The sequence below is a fragment of the Oreochromis aureus genome, linkage group 11 (assembly GCF_013358895.1).
Source record: "Oreochromis aureus strain Israel breed Guangdong linkage group 11, ZZ_aureus, whole genome shotgun sequence".
Lineage (NCBI taxonomy): Eukaryota > Metazoa > Chordata > Actinopteri > Cichliformes > Cichlidae > Oreochromis > Oreochromis aureus.
Window position 1 is genome coordinate 13,843,409 of NC_052952.1, and position 21,649 is coordinate 13,865,057.

Sequence of the window (21,649 nt, forward strand, 5' to 3'; positions counted from 1 at the left end):
CGTGTGAATGGCTTTTTACGAGACCGATGCATTCACCTCGGTGATCAGTCCTTCCACCTCTGGCTGTTGGCCTGTGCTTGATTGCTGTGAGAGCTACGGCGCACTAGCTCTCCTCTCACTCCCGTTTAGCCCGTTGCACTGAATGCAGTGTGGGTGTCAGACAGCTGACTATAAAAGTTCCACGTCGTCTATTTAAAATTGCATTCTAGACTCACGAGGCACAAACAGCAACACAACAGAGTTATTTTGGCATCACTTGATGTGTGTGTGTGTGTGTGTGTGTGTGTGTGTGTGTGTGTTTTAATTTACTTACTACTGATTGCTTTGATGGCACAGAAGCTCGCACACGTTATTTACTGTCACTTTCACATGAGGCTGCTTTTTTTTTTTTTTTTTTTTTTTTTTTGAGGTCGGCCTCAGTCTGAGCAGCGAGGCACTAAATTTTGATCACTTAATTGTGTGTTCCTCCGAGGGGTGGGGGGATGGGGGGTTTGGTTGTGGTGCCGCGGTTGCTAATTGAACTTTGAGTCCAGAGGGCACATAAGGGCAGAGTTTCGCTGCTGAGAAGCGCACTTCCCAGAGAAACAGAAAAAGGACTGGACTGGCAAATACACAAAGATGAGAGCAAAAAATAACATTCTCAGCCCAAATTTAGTGCCCCACTCTTGCGGTTCTTTCTAAGATTATAGGGTGGAGAATGGAAAATAGTATTTTTTTTTTTTTTTTTTCCTCTCTTTCCTGTTTTTACTCCATGGGGGTTGTGTGTTCGTCGCAGGTTTGCTTAGTTACAGCTCAGGAGAAGTCATCAGCTTCTCAGTTCATTTATTTTAGGACCACATTGCATTGTCACAAAGTGTTTCTCTGAGATCTCATCAGTCACGTGTGAAAAGTCTCAGAAATTTCTGTCAATCAGTGCATTATCCAGGAAGCCTAAAACCTTAAAAGCTCAGTGAGAACTTATTTTTTCTGTGTGTGTTACCTTTCTAATTTGTTCTTCTCACCAGGTAAGGACCGAGTCTTCAACACTCCTCTTTGTGAGCAGGGGATTGTGGGATTTGGCATCGGTGTAGCTGTCGCTGGTGCCACAGCCATCGCTGAGATCCAGTTTGCTGACTACATCTTTCCTGCTTTTGACCAGGTATGACGCACTGCCTCACTCTGTGACAAAGTAATGCGAGTATTTGCACAACTCCAGAAATATCAACATGTTCATGAAGGAAACTGATTTGGGTCTGTTTTTAACAAAATTAGATGTATTTTTTTTTTTTTTTTTCATTATTTTTTGAGCTTTCATAATTTCGTACATACTGGGGGAAAAACACATGAAATTTTCAAACTGCTACCAAAATAATTTTACACCCGTTCCAAAGTTTACAGTCTGAAGCCTGAATTGTTTTTGGTTTAGCATAAATTTTGAAAAAATATATATTTCCAACTGTAAGTGTCACTTTCATGGGAGCTATCACAGTTTCAGCCAACAGAAAAATTGCCCAAGTTGTCTGTAATGCTGAGCAGAAATGTGAGAAGTTTAACTATACTTGGCCAATTGGCTAATTTAAATTTAAAGTTTTTGCTAAATCATTGAAAATGGACCCACTGTAAATAAATAAATAAATATATAGATTATATAGAAATAAGACCTTTTTAGAGTGGATGGTGGAAAATAAGAATTCTGTCATTTCCATGTACAACATTGGATTCTTTGCAGTCCTGTAAGTAACCAAAATAAGTTACTGTTGTCTGTACTTTACTTGCTGCCATAACAGTCAAGGCAATGTTTGTATATATTCCTGTTGTTTGCATATAGGTTTTTTTAATGACCATTTTTGTAGTTCATTTTGTTATTACTGTTATTTATTTAAAAACTATGCTATTCCACCAAACAAATGTCATTAAATCTTTCTACAAGGACAAATAAAGAATCTTAATCTTAATTGTTAATTTATTACTTAATTAGTATGTAGTATGAATGACAACAGGGAGCTCTTTGTCTGTAGGAAAAGCTCTAAAACTTCAATATCAGAAAGTGGGCCGGATTGGAGTCAGACCGATTCTGGCCCCCGTGCCTTATGTTTGACACCCGTGATGTAGAGTAACAGAAACAACAAATTTTTATGTATCTTGGCAGCTAAAATTTGAAATTAAAAGGCTGTTTACAGATAAACAGTTGATATACCTTCTTGTGGTACTGGCACATGCTGTTTACCTTTTGCAGGTCTCAGCTCTGCTGTTGTCACAAACAAAGTGTTGCTGATTCTTCAAATTGATGCCTAAAAGTACTGGATGTGATCATGTAAAATAGTTGGTTTGCATTCCTAGTGGTATTCTCAGTGTTCCTAGTTGTACGCATATTTCTCCCACATTAGCTTCCCTTCATTAGCTCTGAATCCAGAACATAATTTTAAAGTCCTTGTCATCACATGTAAAGTCTTGAATAACGAGGCCTGATCTTATCTCAAAGAACTCATATAAACCAAATAGAGCACCTTACTTACTTTACTTTCTCTGTATTATTTTAGGTCTTCACTTTACAATATAAAACACCTCGAAGTGACTGTTGTTGTGATTGACAGTCAGCATCCTAGCATACGTCTCTCACTCAATATCTTTAGAAGCTTCAAGCAAAGACAGACAGAATGGGGAAAAAAATGAACCTTTTACTCCTTGCTTTTCATGTTTAACTTCTATCTCCTTTGTGCTGCATATTTCTTGCAGCGGACCTTGAATGTCTGTTATTTAACATTTCTGCAGCCTTGTACAGAAACATCAGCTGAACAAAAGGAGCCCTCTCCACAACCCCCTGCTTCAAAGCTTTGCTACAGAAGATTAATGTGACGTTAACACACTGAGCAGCACGTTGGGCAGTGCTGCTGTTTAACCATGCATACATGTTGACACCAGTGTCATCCTGTGTATTCTTGCCCTCCGCAAGATAAATGCGACTCTCGCTGCTATGTCAAGGCGACATGAAACAAAATATGCGATTGTGGAGCCAGTTTTTAAGAGCCTCCTATTGCGACGCAGAGAAACAGTAGATTAAATCTGGTGTCGGGCCTTGACTGGGATCCCTCTCGCCTTCTGCGCTCTCACTTAACACGATGGAGTCCAAACTGACCTTAGAGAGTCGTAAAAGGCGAATTAACAGTCCACCTGAGCTTCGGGGAGGGAAAATTTGGGACACCTCTTTGGTAGAAGCCCAGTGTCTGAAACTGTAGATGTAAAAGAAACCAAAGACACTTGAGGTGATGGCGCTCGTTAAAAATTAAGTGGCGTTTTAATATCTTTAAGAGGAATAGCAGAGAGAATGCCTCCGCACATGAAGCCAGGTCTTTATTCACAGAAACCAAAGAAAGTGCTCTGTTTTTGTTGGGATGTTTTTGCAAAGTAGTTTGCCATATATTTACATGACTGTGTTCTGGACTAATCTGCAGGTGCATTAATCTAAGTTATTATCGCTTTCCAGATAGTCAATGAAGCAGCCAAGTACCGCTACCGCTCTGGGAACTTGTTCGACTGCGGCAACCTCACCATTCGGGCTCCGTGGGGGTGCGTCGGCCATGGAGCCCTTTACCACTCTCAAAGTCCCGAAGCCTTCTTTGCTCACTGCCCGGGCCTCAAGGTCAGTCCACTGCTTCACTGTATATGCATTTCCTTTAGACATTTGTGGGTGTTTAATCTGAATTTCATCTCTCACCTGAAAGCAGAATTTGAAAGTCTACAAGAAAAAACTTTTTTTACTCTTTGTATTTTTTATTTATTTCATTATTTTATAACTTTTCCTGCACCATTATCAATGGTGATGCAATGAAAAAATTATTTCCAAATATTTCACAACAGTCAAAACTGTGTAAGTTAAACTGTCCAGTTTAGATTACTTACACTGGAAGTGCTGAGTGCAGTCGAAGAGTTACGGTGTGCCAAAGAAATGGTGCTCAGAACAGAACACCCACATTTTTGCTTCTTTATCCCTCTCTACTAGTGTTTTTAAGTTTCTGCTGCCGTTTTTGAACTGTTTGAATATGGCGTATCTGATGCAGGTAGTAACGCACTTTTCAGCAGAACCTTGAGTTCATCTCAGCTCTGCCACCTCCTCCTAACTACACTCGAAAACATTTGCTTACATTATTTTTTTGGGTTTCTTTCTTCTTCAGTCAGCTAGATTAAAGTAATCCAGCAAAAGAGGCAAGGCTCATCACTGAGGCTGGCATCTCTGCCATTCAGAATCATATGACTGGCAGCTATAGGCATTTAAAGAAAACAAAAACTACAGAAACTGATCACTGCACTAGTGGAGCAGCAGAACAAAATGGGTGTCTTACAGTGGATCATGAAAGTATTCACAATGCTTCATTTGTTCCATATTTTGTCATGTTAAAGCCTTATTCCAAAATGGATTAAATTCATTTTTTATAACACACCATAATGACAAAGGGAAACAATTTTAGTTGAAATTCTTGCAAATGTATATAGAATTTATAACATGTACGTCAGTGTTCACAGCCTTTGCCATAACATTTAAAACTGAGCTCCTGTTTCCACTGAACATCTGTCAGATGTTTCTTGATTAGAGTCCGTCTGTGGTAGTCCAAATGTCTATATGAGGTTTAAAAACTGTCAGTGTATCATACAAATTTAGCATGAACATCACCCTCAACGTTAAACACACCTGTTGGCTTTGGTAAATGATAAATGAAGTAGTACTTATATTATGCCTTTCTACTTAATTTGGGCAGCAAAAGTGTATTTTAGTCTTGTGAAAGACAACGAGGAGTCTGTATGTGTGTGAAAAGGGCTTGAGAAATGAAATTATTCATCAGTTCTGTGATACTGTCAGTGCAACTACTTTTAATCTGGGAGTTTTCTCATATACCTCTGAGGTCTGTAAAGTTTACAGCTGCAGTTCATCCCCTGTGAGTAATAAACAGGTCTTTCAGTAAAAGGTCACAAACTGATAAATCCTTGTGCATATTATCAGCCCTGTTCCCTCCTCCTGAGGGTCGGTCTCAATACACAGAAATGATTCAGCTCTGGTAAATACACAGTGCTGCAGTTAAACCTGGATTTTGATTAAAGTACAGCTTCAGTCAGAACCACTGTAGTGTGCAGTAGCATGCATTGGGCAGCATGGATCTGTTGTGCCATGCAACTACACTGTCAAGCACCCATGTAGAATGCATACGGTAGGTTGAGCATACTTGCCTGCGAGCCAGAGGCAGCAAGAACAGCAAGACCCAACCCCAGCACAGAACAAAGCAGATGTCAATATCAGCAGATGTGATATTGATTAAATCAGATCCTGCATGAAAAAGAGGAGTGTGTGAGTTGCAAAGTGGCTTGCCTGAAATGAAAGCAAGACAGTTGGATCTTTTAATAAAACATCTGGAACCATTACAATTCTCAATTAGAGACTGGGTAAAACACTGGAGTTCATTTGAAGCCACTTTTTGCAAGTGTTTAAGTTTGTATAGTTAGGTATGATGATGTTCTCTGCAGTCGAAATGTGAAACCATTTTAAACCTTTAAATATTCCATTCTGTTTAATGGGGAACATTAAGGTCAGTTCATTATATTCTTTGGCCTAACAGATGTCGTTTGTTTCTCAGATTGTAATACCTCGTGGTCCAATTCAGGCCAAAGGGCTGCTCCTCTCCTGCATTGCTGACAAGAACCCATGCATTTTCTTTGAGCCCAAGATTCTGTACAGAGCAGCAGGTAAGCTGGTTTGTGTGTAAATGTTACTGTAAAATCAACACACGACTGAAGCTTTGTTGATGTTTGTTCAGTTGTCCTCTCCTCAGCTTTTTTTTTTTTCCCTCAACTTTCTGCTTGGATTCTTTATGAAAAGCAAATGTTCTCCCTCTTTAGAGGTGCGAAGCTGAACAAACAAACAATGTGCCTGACTACAACAATGTGACTGAGATCAGCTGGGCCACAAGCGTGAAGCAGGCGTCTAAATGGTGTGTGAAGTGTTGACAGTGGCGAGCTGAACCCTCTCCCCCCTCCGCTCCTTGAGTGCAGTGTTTAGGGGTAGCATGAAAAAGCCCCAAGGCCAGCGTGGCCTTGGGAACACTGCCGGGGTAAACAGTGTCCAGCATTACCAGCAATACCATAATAAACTGTTAACAGTTGTTGAAAGCTGCTGTAAAACAGCACTGCCTCAGCCACATGTTGGTAATTTGATTTCCAAGAATTAAGACAGATGAATTTTTAAAGATTTTTAAAGACTTAACTTGTACCGACAGACTTTAAGAATTTCTTTTAAATTTTTTAAAGTGTTTTCTGCTTTGATGGGAATCAGATCAGTATAAAAAAAGTATGCTCCTTTCTTCTTCTGAGTAGTTCATACTGTAACGAAGGACATTAGTAAAAACGGCTGTCGCAGCACAGATAACACGTTTTAATAGCTTCCATTCTATTTGATTTATGTTTGTTTACACAGCCTGACATGTACTTTTCCAAAAATGTAAGTCCGTGAGACAGCAACAGTTGTGATTGATCCATATTGTAGCAATCACACATACACAATTTGGACAAGGATTTCCTACAAGATTTTAAAATGGAATATTTAATGGACTGTCATTTTATTTAACTTTGTCATTAGGCTAACACAATAACCATTATTATTTATTTTTCTTTCATTTCTCTGTCCGTGTATAAACTCAATCAGTTCTAAGGTTTCCTCTGATAAAATTTGCAAATTTCAGTGTGATCTGCTGAGCTCACACATCACTGTTAGAGTACACAAAGCATCTCAGCAGAGTGGTGTAGAACCACCGATACCAACTAGTACAGAACCAGCCTGCCGAAGAGTCCAGCTGGGGCCACTTGATGGCTTTGCTAAGTGTGACAGTGGGAGAGATTGAATGGCTCACTGGTTGTCTAAAGGGTTTGTTTCATTCGAGGTACAGACCAGAATTATTGTTAGTTTCACAGCCTTCTTAATGATGAAGACATCACCCACAGCTGCCATACCACACTGAAGTAAGGAGTCATGTCTTTGAGTTACGACAGCAGTGTTTCTTTGTAATGAGCGTAAACCGAGTAAATGTGGAAAAACTGAAACATACTGTTGAAACTGCACTTTTTCTCTTCAAGGAAAAAAAGGGGTAAATTAGTTAATAGATCTTCAGTAACATGTGACTTATTTCAACAATCTGCTTGTATGTGCAGTTTTTTTGGCCTTGTCCACTTGTGATAGAGCTGAATGTTGTCTGTGAGCATCAGCAGTGGTGGAATGTCAAATTTTGATAAATTAGGATTTACTGTAACTAGTTTAAGTTGTGTTTAAAAGTATACATACATTTTCTTTAGGGTTGTAAAGCAGTGCAGTTTTTTTTAATTACAAATTCAGTGTTCTATTATGACCATGAGTTAAATTATCAATCTGTCTTCTTGTAACTGCTTATCCAGTTCAGGGTCATGGGGGAAGCTGGAGCTCATCCCAGCTATTACAGAGAATAAAGCAGGATACACCCTGGACAGGTCGCTAGTCCATCACAGAGTTAACACAGATTGAAAGACAATAACTAACACGCTCATTCAAACATACAGACAATTTAAAATATTCAGTTAATCTAACGAGAACAAATGATAAGAACTTACAACATGATTATGCCCTTAAAGTAATATACAAAATTCTAATTGAAGTGGACTTGAAGTCTTTTGTCCTCTGTTTCTTAATTTATGTTTATGCTTGCTTTTATAAGAAATGCATAAAACAAAATGTATAAAAGATTCAAGCTTACTTTCATCATTATTGATGGCTTTAATACCTCACAGCTATAGCTACTCACTGACAAATGACTGATAAGAGATGTAAGAGTGTAATACATGTGTCATGTTTCAGATTTATGTAGTTAATAAAATCAGTTACCATCAATAACAGTAGCCAGGAAGAAGGCAGGTGTTTTTGTTTGCATTATTTCTCTGTTGATGCTGTCTACCTTTTGTGGGATTGATGAAATAGTAGATCGGTAAGATAGTGTATGGAAAAAGAGAGATATTGCTCTCTTATATCGACTATCAACGATTGGCTGAGCCTTTTGCCAATCATTTTTACAAGAGCGATTTATTTATTTATTTGCCCATGAGTAAGTTTGCTAATAATGCTGGCTGAAGGTAAGAAAAGCAGTCAACGGAAAAATAATAGCGCTGTTTTAATGGCTCCCTCTTCTAACTGCGATCAAATGCACCCTCCTCAGAGTGCGCCCAAATGAAGTGATTCATTTACTCAAACTCATAACAGAAAGAAAGAAAGGCAGTAGCCTATGTTCAGAAAAAAAACAAAAACATTTTGTTTAAATAAAAAAACCCACAACGGGTGGGGAGGGACCACTATAACCATGTTCAAATGTCTCTTCCAGCAAACATTACAAAACAAAATCTCAGACGTAAAGTTGTCTTTGTCCGATGTAGCGCAACTGAAATAAATAAATGAATAATCCAAAAAAGTAGCTATATTGATACTGAAACAAACAAGAAAAGAAGGTAAAATATTCCCTTCAAACAAAATGTATAAATTCTAAAAGTGCAAATCAGTCTGTGCATGATCACATTGCTCCGCCCATCAAAAATTCTGCGCCTGCGCGAATATATATCAGCTATCGTCAGTTATTGGACTGGCAGTTGTCAGTTGGAAAATTTTTACATATCACCCAACCTTAGAACACAATAAATAAATGTTGTTGTGCCTCTGGATGGCCATCTTTGGAACTACAGCAAAGGCCCATGTTTGATGATGCACTCGCTGAGAGCCCTGCTGCTATATTGCAACATATGCTGCATATGTTGACAAGATACTTGTCAAATCAAAACAAATCTTGTGCCATGGAAGAGGCACTTAAAAATCAGCTGTACCATCATTGCACGCACAATAGTTTTAGCTAATAGTTTTCTACCCCTTTTCTGTCCTGAATGCAGGACATTGCTGCTGTCAAAGTGATTTGACTCAGATGTGGGTGGCCTTTACTTTAATATTACTTACAGCTGTTCAGACATGCCAAGGCCATTACACATGAAGCCATAGTGCATGTGGGTATTTGGGATTCATTGTGTAGGAGCGTAGACAGTGTATCAAGCTACATATAGCAAATCATCTTTTTTACACATTGAGATGCCTGGTTATTGCATCCCGGGGTTAGGGTTAAACACATGCAGGAAAAACTCTAGGGTGTTGCACTAGGAGTGACCTAATACAGTTGCCGTTGTGACTGACACATCAAATTGCCTCGTGTTACATTATGACAAATCCATTGTCTGCTTCACTCTGAGGGGTTCTTTAGCGGTAGCGTGCGCAGGGTTATTTTCATTTCCTACAGGAGCAGAGCAAACCACTTTCTTGTGCCATATGCCTCCAATGATCTCTGCTCGATTATGAAGTCATGTTTTTTGATTGCCGGGGCCTCTCCTTTCTCACGTACAAGAGGACTAAAACCACTCATTTGCCCCATTGAGGTCGTACTGGTTTGCAGGGACCTGAGATTCCACTTGTTAAACCATAACCCAGTTTTCATAATTCAGGTTTAACTTTCTTAAAAAGGCCATTTTTCCACTCAATTGGCCAATTTTCTGTCTCGTCTGGAAGCCTAAACAGGAGAGTTGCACATGATTCACCGAAGTCGTTGGGATGGGCAGCCTTTCTTTCCTTTAACGGCTTCTCGTAGGCTCTAAAGGATCATGGAAGCCATTCAAGGTTTCCAGAAAGATCTCAAACTCAGCATCTCCTTGGAGCCCAATTACTCCGCCTAATTGCAATTTTAACTTTTTGTGTTGCCATTGAGGAACGCTTTTTAGTAGTTCACGTTCTCCAACATCCACTCACACTTTAAGATCCTGTACGCTGTGCAAACTTTGGAGCCAAAACCAAGATGGTGAATGAGATTCAAAGACAGTAAATGCTACATTTAGAGATTAAATGTTTGCATCTGTGCAGTATAAATACTGCTAATAAGCCGCTTGTTTGAAAGTGATGGCAGTTTTGAGTTTATGATAAGTTTTTGCGTTATAATAAATTCCATGACTGTGCTAATGTTTTCCAAGACTTTAATAGCTTTTATTCAAACCATATACTTACATGCACTTTGTCTTGGACTTGAGTTCAAAGAGGGCCTGGCTGCGAGGCTCCCCCTTTTGGGCTGATATTCCGTTTATGTGGCCCCTTTTCTGATTGATACCCCATCCCAATGTGTTGTTGTCAAGATTAATCAGAGTTACAAGCCCATAGCTGGCAGAGGATCTCATTAGATCATGCATTAGATTGTGCTGATAAAAGCACACTGGCTGTGGTGAGAGATGAGGTTCTGGAAAAAGCCTAAAGAAGCATTTGAAGGGAGCCAGATAAAATGTTCTAGAGCAGGGACCTTTTTTTGTTTTGTTTTTGAAGGTCTGTTATTTGATCAGTTTGTCATCTGGTCTGTCATTTAGAGGCATGCTTAGTTCGAGATCGGAGTATTTTAGGTAAAAATCCCAGACTTCATAGTGAAATGAATGAATGTTTTTTTTGATGTTGCCCCTTTTACATTTTGCATGTAAAGGTTTTGAATGTGTATGTTTTGTTTTTGTTTTTTCTCAGTGGAGCAGGTTCCCGAGGAACCTTACACCATCCCGCTCTCACAGGCTGAGATCTTACAGGAAGGAAGTGATGTCACTCTGGTTTCCTGGGGAACGCAGGTAGGCAATCACACTCATCATTGACACACTCTCAGCAGGTTACTCAAGGAGTTTCAATGTTATAGTCTATCTTTGACTCATTTTCCATGGCCGCAGGAAGAAAGGGTCCAAGTTTCATTTTCACTAAATGACATTTAAACCCAGGGAGGGTAGCGGTGGATTAACTCTAAGTCTCTCCCTAGCCCCCCTTCTGTCCCAGCAAGGTCTCTCAGCAGGCAGCCTGAGAGACCATATCTGCCCAGACATCTCCACGACATCAAGGCTGTTGATGACTCTCTATTAACACTACATGTCTGCTGCACACTTTCCATTGTGGCCTTTTTCTTTTCACATGTGAGATTTTATGTTCCTCAGCTTGATATAAAGATGCCTGTAACTCACCAGGAGTCATCCCTGACTTCGATTGTACCCAGCCACTTTAACAGGCTTATCCAGGGCATGATGTACCTGCAAGCGTGGCAGGGGGAGGGTCGGATAGTGCTGAAGGAAACTGTCTAACTATTAATGGTTAAGGGTGGATAGGGAGGAAAGAGGATCTAGTAAAGTAGAGGAAAACATGGTTCTCTTTCTCTAAACGCCATCCTTTACGTTCATCTGTCTCGCTTATTTAAATGATAATAAACAAACAATGTAACTTTTTATTCTTCAGAATTGCATTATTTAGTATTATGCTTGTTTATAAGTTTGAAGTTGTGTTTTTGTTTTTATTTTTTCAAACTGGCACGTCTGCTGACAACTATTATAGTTGCGATCATTCAGATTTATCACAGCAATTCTTGTTTGGAAGCGTCGAAAAAAAAAATGGCTGCCAGTAAACACGGACTCAGTGAACCCGGACACTACAGTGATGAATTGATGAAGCAGGACCATTTCTACGCCATATTTTGTTTTGTTTTGTTTTTCTTGTGACTTTTCACATTCAGCTTTCTTTTTGTTAGTCTGTTCTGAATTGGGTGCAATATTTGTTTAGCTGAAAGTAAAATACAAGGCAGTGCTTAAATTATTGTCCTTTGCATTTTTACCACCTGTAAAACCAGCGCTTACAAAGATGTAAATATGAATGTTAAGTTACAAACTATTAGTCACGTGCTGGCTTTTAGTTGGGATGGGTCAAAATAGTGGTAAACAAGTTCCTAAACATTCCGTATTGTGGTGGGAAAAGAACAAGCTTGTGTTTTCAGCATCTGGAGATAATATAAAAATATGCCTTTTTACTGTCACATTATTTTAAGTGTAAGACCTAGTGTTAGGAAATTTAAGGCAGGCTGAAAAGTCTTTTTCATTTCCTGTTTAGATTCATGTGCTGAAGGAGGTGGCGTCCATGGCTCAAGAAAAACTGGGAGTATCCTGCGAGGTCATTGATCTACAGACCATCCTACCCTGGGATATTGAAACCGTTTGCAAGGTAACAGAGATGCATGCACACATCACAAGCAGAGCAAATTGTAAAAAAGTATCACAAACATTTATTTTGGTGCGGGTTTTTTTAAGTAAGTGAATAAATCCACAAATAATATTTAATAGTGGAGCAATAGATGTAAAACACAGTCCACAGTCCTGCATAAAGGATGCCAGTTGAATGAAAGCTGTAATGTTTAAAGTTGTTGAATAACAGGAAATAATCAGAAAACTAATTAATCATGTTTTTCCCCCAGTTTTCTCATTCATGTCAAAAGTTGGGGTACACAACAAACTGCAGATTTGGAGAATCATATCGTTTGAGTTTCAAACGGAATACTTTGACATTTGTTATTCATTTAGATGGTCATTTGCCATAAATACTGCTGGTCAGTGGAACCTTCTTCCTACTGGATCTTTGTTTATTGTGGTACAAAGTTGGGCAACGTTCGTCTGGGCAGTGTGGTTCTCTTTGGTTCCTGATAAACAGGATCCCTTCTACCGCTGGAAAGACGCGACTGCTAGTTTATGTTGCCTCAGCCTTACACAGGCTATGGCACTCGCTAAAATAAAATATTTAATTTGGGAGGGCTTTGAGAAGGGAGCTTTCTTTCCAGTGGGTATTCCATCCTTATTTACTTTGAAATACAGGAAGGAGCATGACACAAGACAGTTTGGAGAATTGTGGCCTAGAGAGATTCTTTCCTGCTCACCAAGGGCAAAGCGCCTGTAGACTAAACCACCAGGAGACCAGCTGGAGAGGGTCTGATGTTATGAAGAGACAAAAAGGTGTGTCTGTCAAGTCAAACCTTAAGGAGCCTTGCAGTGAGACACGACTCATAATCATGCATCCTCTTGACACTCGGATTGCTGCCTTTTGCAGTGGTTCTTGAATAATCACAAACCATCTTTGTTTGTCACCAGCTGTTTAATTTCGCATGTTTATTATCCAAGTTTCATGCTCCTCTGGTGAAAGATACACCTTCATCAGCGAGCACCAGGTTGCGCCCGCTGCCAAGCATATCTTATAACCAGCATTTAAAAGGCAGGAAGAAACTGTGGTAGGAGGGTAGTAATTTAATAGGGAGTCAATTTGAACTGATGGCAGAGACTGCAGCATTGTGTTGGCACTGAAATACTCGGAGTGAGCCGCAGTCAGTTACAGTTTGTTCAAGGGAGCTTCTCAAGTCCATGCAATCTTTCTTTCATTTTTCTTTTTTTCCCCTTTTTTTGTAATTTGTGCCCCATTAAAACAACTGCCATGAAATTGAATAGTGTGTTTATGTGCTGCTTAACAGGCCTGATGCCAAACCTGCCACCTCGAGCTTGTCAACAACATCTCTGCTTGTCATTTCCTCCAACCCAATATTCCTTAAACATCTGTCAAACCCATAAACCAATTTCCCCAAACACACACTCACATACAATCAAATACAGACACACACACACACACACACACACACACAGGGCCTGTTCCTTCTTTCATATTTGGCAGTAAAGTCACTGTTGCATTACACTAATCACTCTAGGGATACCAGTCTCTTTTTCAAGCCTCTTCTGCTGGATGAGCAGTGAAACAGCCTTTTAATCAGGCTATTATCAAATTTCAGTGAAGGCACAGAATTAATTTCAGTGCAAATCACGATTATTATCACCCAGACTAATGCACAGGAATACGCATTAACGGCTTTTATTTTATCTTTTAATTAATCGGAAACAAGCAAGCAAATATCCAGATGTACATTATTCACAACGAAAACAAATGGAAGTAGCTTACGCAACACCTGCCATCACAAATAAAAGGTGGCAGATGCAACGCTGCGCAGACCTCCAAATGCTACGGCTTGTTCATTTCAAGCATAAAAGGAGCCAAAGGCACAATGCTGAGATGACCTTTGGTTGTCCAGAGGTAGACATGTCTGCCATTATTTTCGTTTGGAATGGGAGACGTGTAAACAGATTTTAGCATTTAAATTAAAGCTGTGTTTGTCTTTTGTGCATATATTTAAAATACGTTACATTTCATTGGACTGGCTAGAGCTGAAACAATTAGCCGACTCATTAGTGCGCTGACGGAACAAATGATCTTTTGATATTATAAAAGATTACTTTGCTTTATTTTAAAGCATTTAGCTTTCAAGAAACTTTTAAAGGCAAAGTATCTTTAGCGTTAAAATTAAGCTAAAGGTACATTCAGCATCTGCTTTACCAAAAGGGGTCGCCACAGCTAGTAGTTCTGCATGTTTGACTTGGCAGATTTACACTGGATGTCCTTCCTGATACCAACCTCAGAGGGAATTTGGATGCAAACCCGTGACTTTTACTCACCAAGCGAATGTGTAAAAGAGCTTATGTGGAAAATAATTAGCATTATATACAGAATAAGTGAAATCTGTGGCTTTCTTAAAACTATGTTTTATGAAAAATCAACTAACTTCAGCAGTCTTGAGACAATACTACAAAGCTGAGTGACACTAGATAGAAATCTTCAAAGTTTCATACACTTTGTTGCTTATTTATGTTATAAAATGCACAAAAAGAAACACACCCCAAAGTTAAAAGCTTTCATTTTTGTGACAGTGACAGCAGGCAGTAGTACAGTGTCCTGAGTGTCCTCAGTAACCCCTCACAAGCGGTGCCCTAAAAACTGGGCGCTGCACAGCTGCTCTGGGCTGGCAGGAGTTTAAATGCCTGAGAATCAGCAGAGCTGCAATCCACACAACCATCTAAGTTTCGTCACACTGCAACCCACCCATGCAGAACTAGTTTAAGTATAATATCTATAAATGGCTCTTTGATGCTGAATCTTTGATCAGTTCATTTGTTGTTGACTCCAATTTTTTTTTTAAGAAAGTCACATTGGTTAAAAACCTGTTTTGTCTATGCAAGTTTAAATCCCAGAAATGCACTCTATGGACAAAAGTAGTGGGCCTATATATTACACCTACAGTAGCTACTTAGCCATGGAAACATGTCCTATGAAGCTGCTGGTGCACAGGTTCTGTGTTGATGTTAATACTGAGGAGGTTGGAAACTGTATTTATTGAGTCGGTAGAGCATCGAAGACATTTGTGCACTCTACGACCCTGCTGTGGTTCCTAAATGCTTCCACTTTGACAGTAATATAACTTCAATCGTGAAATATCTTGGAGGAAAGAAATTTGACCAACTGACAGCATTATGCTGTTGCTGTTACAGCACTATGCTCAAATTCAATGACAATTTTAAAATGTCCCATTCTTTCATTAGTATGTATAAAGGCAGACTCCATGGATAGGTGCTTGGTTTTATACATCTGTGAGTGAATGAAACTGATAACACCTGAATCAAAATATGAAGAGGTGTCAGTAACTTTGCCCCTAAACTACATATACTATATGTAGTTTAAAATGGACAGAAGCAGCACTGATGGTAAGAGGATATAAACTTGAAACAGTCTTCTCCTGACTTAGCTTGGCTGGCCAACAGTGACCCAGGTGGGAGGCCTTCGACTGACCTCCCCTGCACCCTCTCCATAAAAGCATAAAAAAAACTGATTGAGCCACACACTAGACAGCACTCCTATAAGAACTGCATTGTCTGCGTAGCATTTTTGGAAAAGGTGAGTTACACAAAAGTAATACAAAAAGAGATACCCCCACAATAATTTGCACTCCATAAAGGAGATCATAAAGGAGAGGTTTCTCTCCCTAATTAGGTAGAGTTGTAAGTTGAAAAAGTAATATATATGATATACTTTAAATAGTAAAGCATGGAGAACAGTGTGTTCTGTATATGATGTGCAACTAGGCTTTTAGTTGTTATTTCTTACGAGATAGCAACACATTTGAGAAACCCACACGGTGAAACCACACCAACAAAACATGACTCTAAAAGATAAACTCTACTACACAAGGGATGTATTAATATATATTTTTATCATTTCATTGACTGAGGCACTGTGAGATGGAACCGTTTTCAGTTCAGTAAATAAACAGTTAAGAGTCGTTGGAGCCTTTTGAAACGGGTGTTCTCTTCTGATAAATAGATTTTCAGGACAAGTTGTGTTCTTCAGTTTAGAGAGGAAGTAGCCAAGACATTGTTAATTCAAAAGATTGTACACCTGGTGTCCAGCTTTTCCGGCAGCCTCGCGTCTCCGTAAAGCCGGCCCTTTTGTGCTGCTTATTAACTGGACGTGAGAAGCGGCGAGTGTGCAGGCAGTGAGATAGGCTGCAGACACACATCCAGCTGTTGGCAGCCAATTAAAATTTCTCATGTCCGATGAGTCACATTTCCCCCCTGTATCCTTTGAATGGAGGATTTGTGTGCGTGCATGTGCAGGCTGTGGTTAGCTGGTTTATATATAGTCCGTGAGTCGTTTTCTGAGTGTGCACGTATATAGTGAAGCACGATGTGTCTCCAAAGTAGAAATTTTTAAAGCTGTGCTATAAGAGAAGCATGCCTTTTTCTTCCCGAGGGATCTGTTGAGGCAGCCACCAGCTACACTCGGATCTAAATATATTCACGCCTCTTGTTGACAAAAGGAATCATGGGTAGAAATTGCTATGAAAATACAGAAAAAGTGAGTGTATTCAATTTTGTCCCAGTGTCTCAAGCGTTCCAGTAAATGTAATAGTCGTTCTTTAAGGGATAAACAAAATGGCTGGTTTATGTCTGCCAGACCCACGGCTCAGATGATACTCTGTGGAAAGTCTTCCTGCCGTGCTTGGGCAGCGCACGTGGGGAGTTGTGTAAAGATGCTACATAAGAGCTTTCTGATTCCTTGCTAAGTGGACCGCTTTACTCCCTACTGATTAACAGCTTTTCTTGTTGAGTTGATGAACATTTTGCCAACATTTTCATCTGTTCTTACACGGGCCTACATTTGTTTGACTTGGCCACTCGGGAGGCTTACAAAATATCTCTGCTACTCCCATTATTCTTTTGGTCCGATGTTGGTGATTCAGCCTCATTCTCAGGTTTTCCAGACTCCGAATCCGGCCAGTGAAGAACCGACCGAGGCCAGTTTATAATTCAGTGTTTGGTTCACGAGCAGGTCCTTATAGGAAGCAGCCTGTACACCCAGGATACCTCAAGGAACTCCATAAGGGGCATTTTTTCTCTCTTCTGTTTTCCAGTGGCTCTTCCTTAACTTCCCAATCTTTAGGACTGTCAGAATATAAGATTTTTAAGACATGATTATGGCTAAAAGAATTTAGAGTAACAATAATGGATAGAGGTTCAGGAAATGCTTTTAGTTAAAATCATAGTTAACCTTTGATGTGAACAAATCTGAACACGGTAGATGCAGGGTGAGAGTGAAAAAAGAATTTAGGTCAGGAAAAAACAAAACAAAAAGGAAAACCGTACCAACTATATTGTCCCCAATGAGGCAAAAAGGAAAATAGAAATGCACAGTACCTAGTTTGCACAGCTAATTAAGAGCATCAAACTGCAAAGACTTTATCAGGATATCCACAAACTGCAAATGCATCAGTGAGGCAAGATGCTCGGGACAGTAGCATTTTACAGAGCGCCTAGCTTTAGCTTCAAGTTGGAAAAGCAGAAAGGAGCGAGGGCAAGTGCAGACAACGAAACAGTAATTAAACAAAGAATTCAGTCCTTATTAGTTCACCTCCATCTCCAGTGCTGCCGTCAACATGTACCATAGCCTGAGGATAACACCGAGTAACTCTGTTACCTTGTGAGAACCCAGTCTCTCCTGGTTTGTGAGAGGAGTATCAGCAGCAACAGCCAGTCAGCCATAAAATGTGTAGACAAACTGAGGCTGCAGTGCAGTAGTTACTTATTAACAGTCTACTACTAAAATGGAAGCGAGCTATGATGAACTGCAAAGTGGGTCTCTAACTGTGATTGTATTTGTGCTGGGTTGTTTGCAATATTATCTATGCTGTTCATTTTTTTTTTTTTTAAAGTTGTGTAGTTATCGGCGCAGCATGTATAACATCCCTAGATTTAGCACCAGCAAAAACACAAAATCCACTGATATTAATATGCTGCTTTGGCCAAAATGAAGTTTCGTTTCATAGGAAAACCCCACAGAAGAGTTCTACACTTGTCATCAATAAAACTCTTAAGTCATGTGAAAGTATGCTTCTTCTCTTTAAATGGGCTCTTGAGAAGAGAGAGCTTTCTTTCCTTTCCTCCCGATCAGTGTTTAACAGCGCTGAAAGCAAGCTGTAAATGCTAAACTTGTGCATTATCATACATAAAACTATCAGCAGACAGTCGAAGTAGTGCTCGTTGCATTTCTTCAATCATAAATTTTACATCACTTCTTAACAAAATTAACATTTTGCAAATGGCAAACTGCAGAAATATATTGGGCCAAAAAGCTGTCTGTGTAATATCACCTCGGGAAGAAAGTTTTTTATAGCCTGTGTTGTGTTGGTATCTCTTAGTTACTTGCAGAGCATAACACAATCTGTCATCTTCCGGTCTTTATCTCTTGTATGTCATAGTGTTATTAGATTGACCCTTTGTTCTTTTTTTGTCTTTTTTGTCTTTTTCGCCATGTGCCAATAGACAATTGCATTTTGGCAGTTGCAGTTTGAGTAATTTCCACAGAGTGCTCATCATCATATGCTTCAAAGTGTTGTAGCTGAAACACAGTACTCTCTTCTCTACCCTGTTTACATGAAAAACCATAAACACAGAAGAAACATGCAAAGCCAAAGACTTGATCTGTGTGACACTTCCGAAAAATACCACGCTGGTAGCGTTTCAGAGGTGCCTGAGAAGATGACCTGTAAGGGGATATGGGAAGAATTTATCAGGTATAAAATTTTTTTATGTGGAGAATCCCAAACTTTTTATGATCACGGTTTGATTTTCATTGGCAACAGGTTTTTACAGCTGGTTAAAATATCAAACAACTTTGTGTGCGGCCTTGTTTATGCAGCGTGGATCTGTCTGGCTGGTGAAGGAGGTCAGCCTTTAGTTTTGTGATTTAGAGACCATTGAGGAAGAATTGGATGGGCTGTGGTAAAACTGTCTTACAATTGGGTCTATTTTCAATGACATGGCATTAAAGACAACAGTGAGTCGTCGTAAGCGGTGAGCAGGGTGAAAGCGCAGCCTGACTCTATGTTAGGAACTGTAGGACTACGTGACTTCAAGCGAGTGTCCCTACACCACAGTACAGCTATAAACATGTGGTCTGCAAACACAAGGGGAGGCTTAGGTTAAGTGAAGAATTTGAATCCTCTACTACAGACAACAGAGGCATATTATAATAGCTTAGCACAGCCTATTAAAGAACTTAACAGGCACTGTTCTGCATCGTGTATTGCTCAAACCTGTCGCGGCTGTGACTTGTCAAAGCAGGTTTTATGTCAAAAGACAAGTTATTTAAAGTAATTCACATTTCCTGGCATGAAACCTTTGATAAAAGACATGCTAATTTGCTGGACTGACTGCAGTTTGTGTATGTCTGGCAGCCGTGCTGCCTGTGTTGCTTTTCTTTTGGGACGTGAGATAACTTGTAGGTCTCTGGCGTACCTGGTAACTGCTTTCTCCAGCTCACAATCCTCTCTATAATGTGCATAGCTTTCTCCCTTAATAGATGTCTCTTGGCCTGCTCTCCAGTTGAAGTCTCTGTGACTGTAGCGCTGCCTGGATCTCAACCCTTGTAGTGATGCAACCAGTTTGGCTGAACCTGTTAAACCCTCTCTAACACATGCAGGAGGAGTCACTTAGGGATACACAGTGCACGAATGCACCAATATCTCAGGTCTTACAAAATATAAATAACATTATGTCAGAGTCCCAAACAAAAGCAGAACTTACTGGATGCTTAATAGAGGAGGAAGATTTGTAGCGAGCCGTACTTGGTGAGCGATGTGCATCAGCATCTGTTCTGATTCTTGGAACTGATGCGGGTTATGATGAGTGCTCTGAGTGCGCTGGAGTCTGTTGACTCACTGTAGCAGATAAGACCTTCTTATCACATCTACGCTCAACTTGCACTCTCTCTTAATGGCTTCGGGCTGTAAATGTACGTCCTAAGGCAAAGACTGCAGGTAAACACAGTGTGTGTGTGGAAGCAGCCGGGGAGCCAGCCGGTACGCTGACATCAGTTTGTTTGCCATTCACTCAGGTGGAAAGGGATGCAAGCAAATAGAAGCCACCGCCAAGCTCTGCGTGTTGTCCCCATCTCTGCAGCTGTGGTTGCTATTGTTTTTAATACTACCTACCATAATTACAAAGGGGGAAAATGTGTCATTTGAGGTCGACTTCAGCCTTCAGCCAAGCAGAACACAATTGGACCGATGGAAAATATTCAAAAATTTTGACCACACATTAAAGACATGTTGCTTCAAAAAATATTTTAATGTCCGGCCGTGGAAAATGATCACGGCTTTCTCAGATGGAAGCAGTTTTCTGATAATGAATAAAAACACGATTAAGGACATGAAACCAAAACTTTTAGAACGTTTATGGTAAATAAAGGAGCGTGATGTGTGTTTCCAGTGGGGGGTGGGGGTGAGAGTCAATATCAGTGCATTGATTTTTCCCGCCATACTCCTCAACCTCTTCTGAACATGTTTTGGAAAACCTGATTGAAATGCATGAGTGCTAGAACTGTTGTGGTTAAGTGAGCTTTTGATTGAATGATTATTTTTCCTCATGGAGCAAAACCTTTAAATTGAGGCTCTCATGTTTGAGTCAGTTGGTCTGCCACATCTGGCAGCAGCTTTTTTTTTAGTAACTCCATGACAAACATCAAGAGTTGTTCTCCATTCACCCTGATCTCAGTTACGGAGGTAAATAAATAAATAAATGATGATGATTTCAGTTTATAAATGATTCCACATTGCCAAGCATTTATTTGAGGTCAGGTGGTCAGTTTAAAGAATGGCCTCAAGTCTGTCAGCAAAAGCTTATTCAGAGCATTCATACTTGGTTTTAATTTTCCTGTTGCATGTGTTTGATTTTAAGTTGTCACTGCAGTAATGCAGATGAAACCCAACCTTAAAACATGTTCACGGCTCTCCAGTTATTCCCAGCTAAGTCTCTTCTTTTTGGTGTAGATATGGAAACGGCTCACTTCTAACAAACTGAAGAAAGTCCCCATCTAAGCCAGAGACATCTCTTTTCATTTGAAGTAATTTGACGTGGCCTTGTTCCAGCCACGCCCGCTGCCACCTACGCGCTTTGAATTTCAATGAAACTTCCAGTAGAAATGACCCATCCTTTCTGCTTAATTTTAAAATATGATCATACTTAGCTAAAGACTCATTATGATAATCATGTGAATAGACAACCGTGGATAGAAACAGTTGGCCTCCAGATACAGAGAGAGAGAGCCAGGATGAGTATGTTCAGTGTGTGTGTGTGTGTGTGTGTGTGTGTGTGTGTGTGTGTGTGTGTGTGTGTGTGTGTGTGTGTGTGTGTACGGGTTATTATCTTGGTGGGGACCAAAATCTGAAATTTACTATACTGGTGGGGACCAACAGCCCTCGCGGGGACCAAAATCCAGGTCCCCACGAGGTTGAAGGCATTTATCACACTCAAAATGTGGTTTTGGCATCAGGGTTGCAATTGGGTTATGGTTAGGTTTAGGGTTAGGGTTAGGGTTAGG

General features: G+C 40.0%; 1 protein-coding gene across 1 annotated transcript in view; it reads left to right on the plus strand.

Annotated features, from left to right (window-relative positions):
• The window catches only part of bckdhb (branched chain keto acid dehydrogenase E1 subunit beta), a 56,112-nt gene that overhangs the window by 5,698 nt on the left and 28,765 nt on the right, over positions 1 to 21,649 (plus strand). Inside the window, exons 4-8 of the mRNA XM_031740240.2 lie at positions 1,005 to 1,138; positions 3,464 to 3,619; positions 5,604 to 5,712; positions 10,571 to 10,668; positions 11,963 to 12,073. Coding sequence (XP_031596100.1) covers positions 1,005 to 1,138; positions 3,464 to 3,619; positions 5,604 to 5,712; positions 10,571 to 10,668; positions 11,963 to 12,073 — 608 coding nt within the window. The remainder of the gene's footprint in view (positions 1 to 1,004; positions 1,139 to 3,463; positions 3,620 to 5,603; positions 5,713 to 10,570; positions 10,669 to 11,962; positions 12,074 to 21,649) is intronic.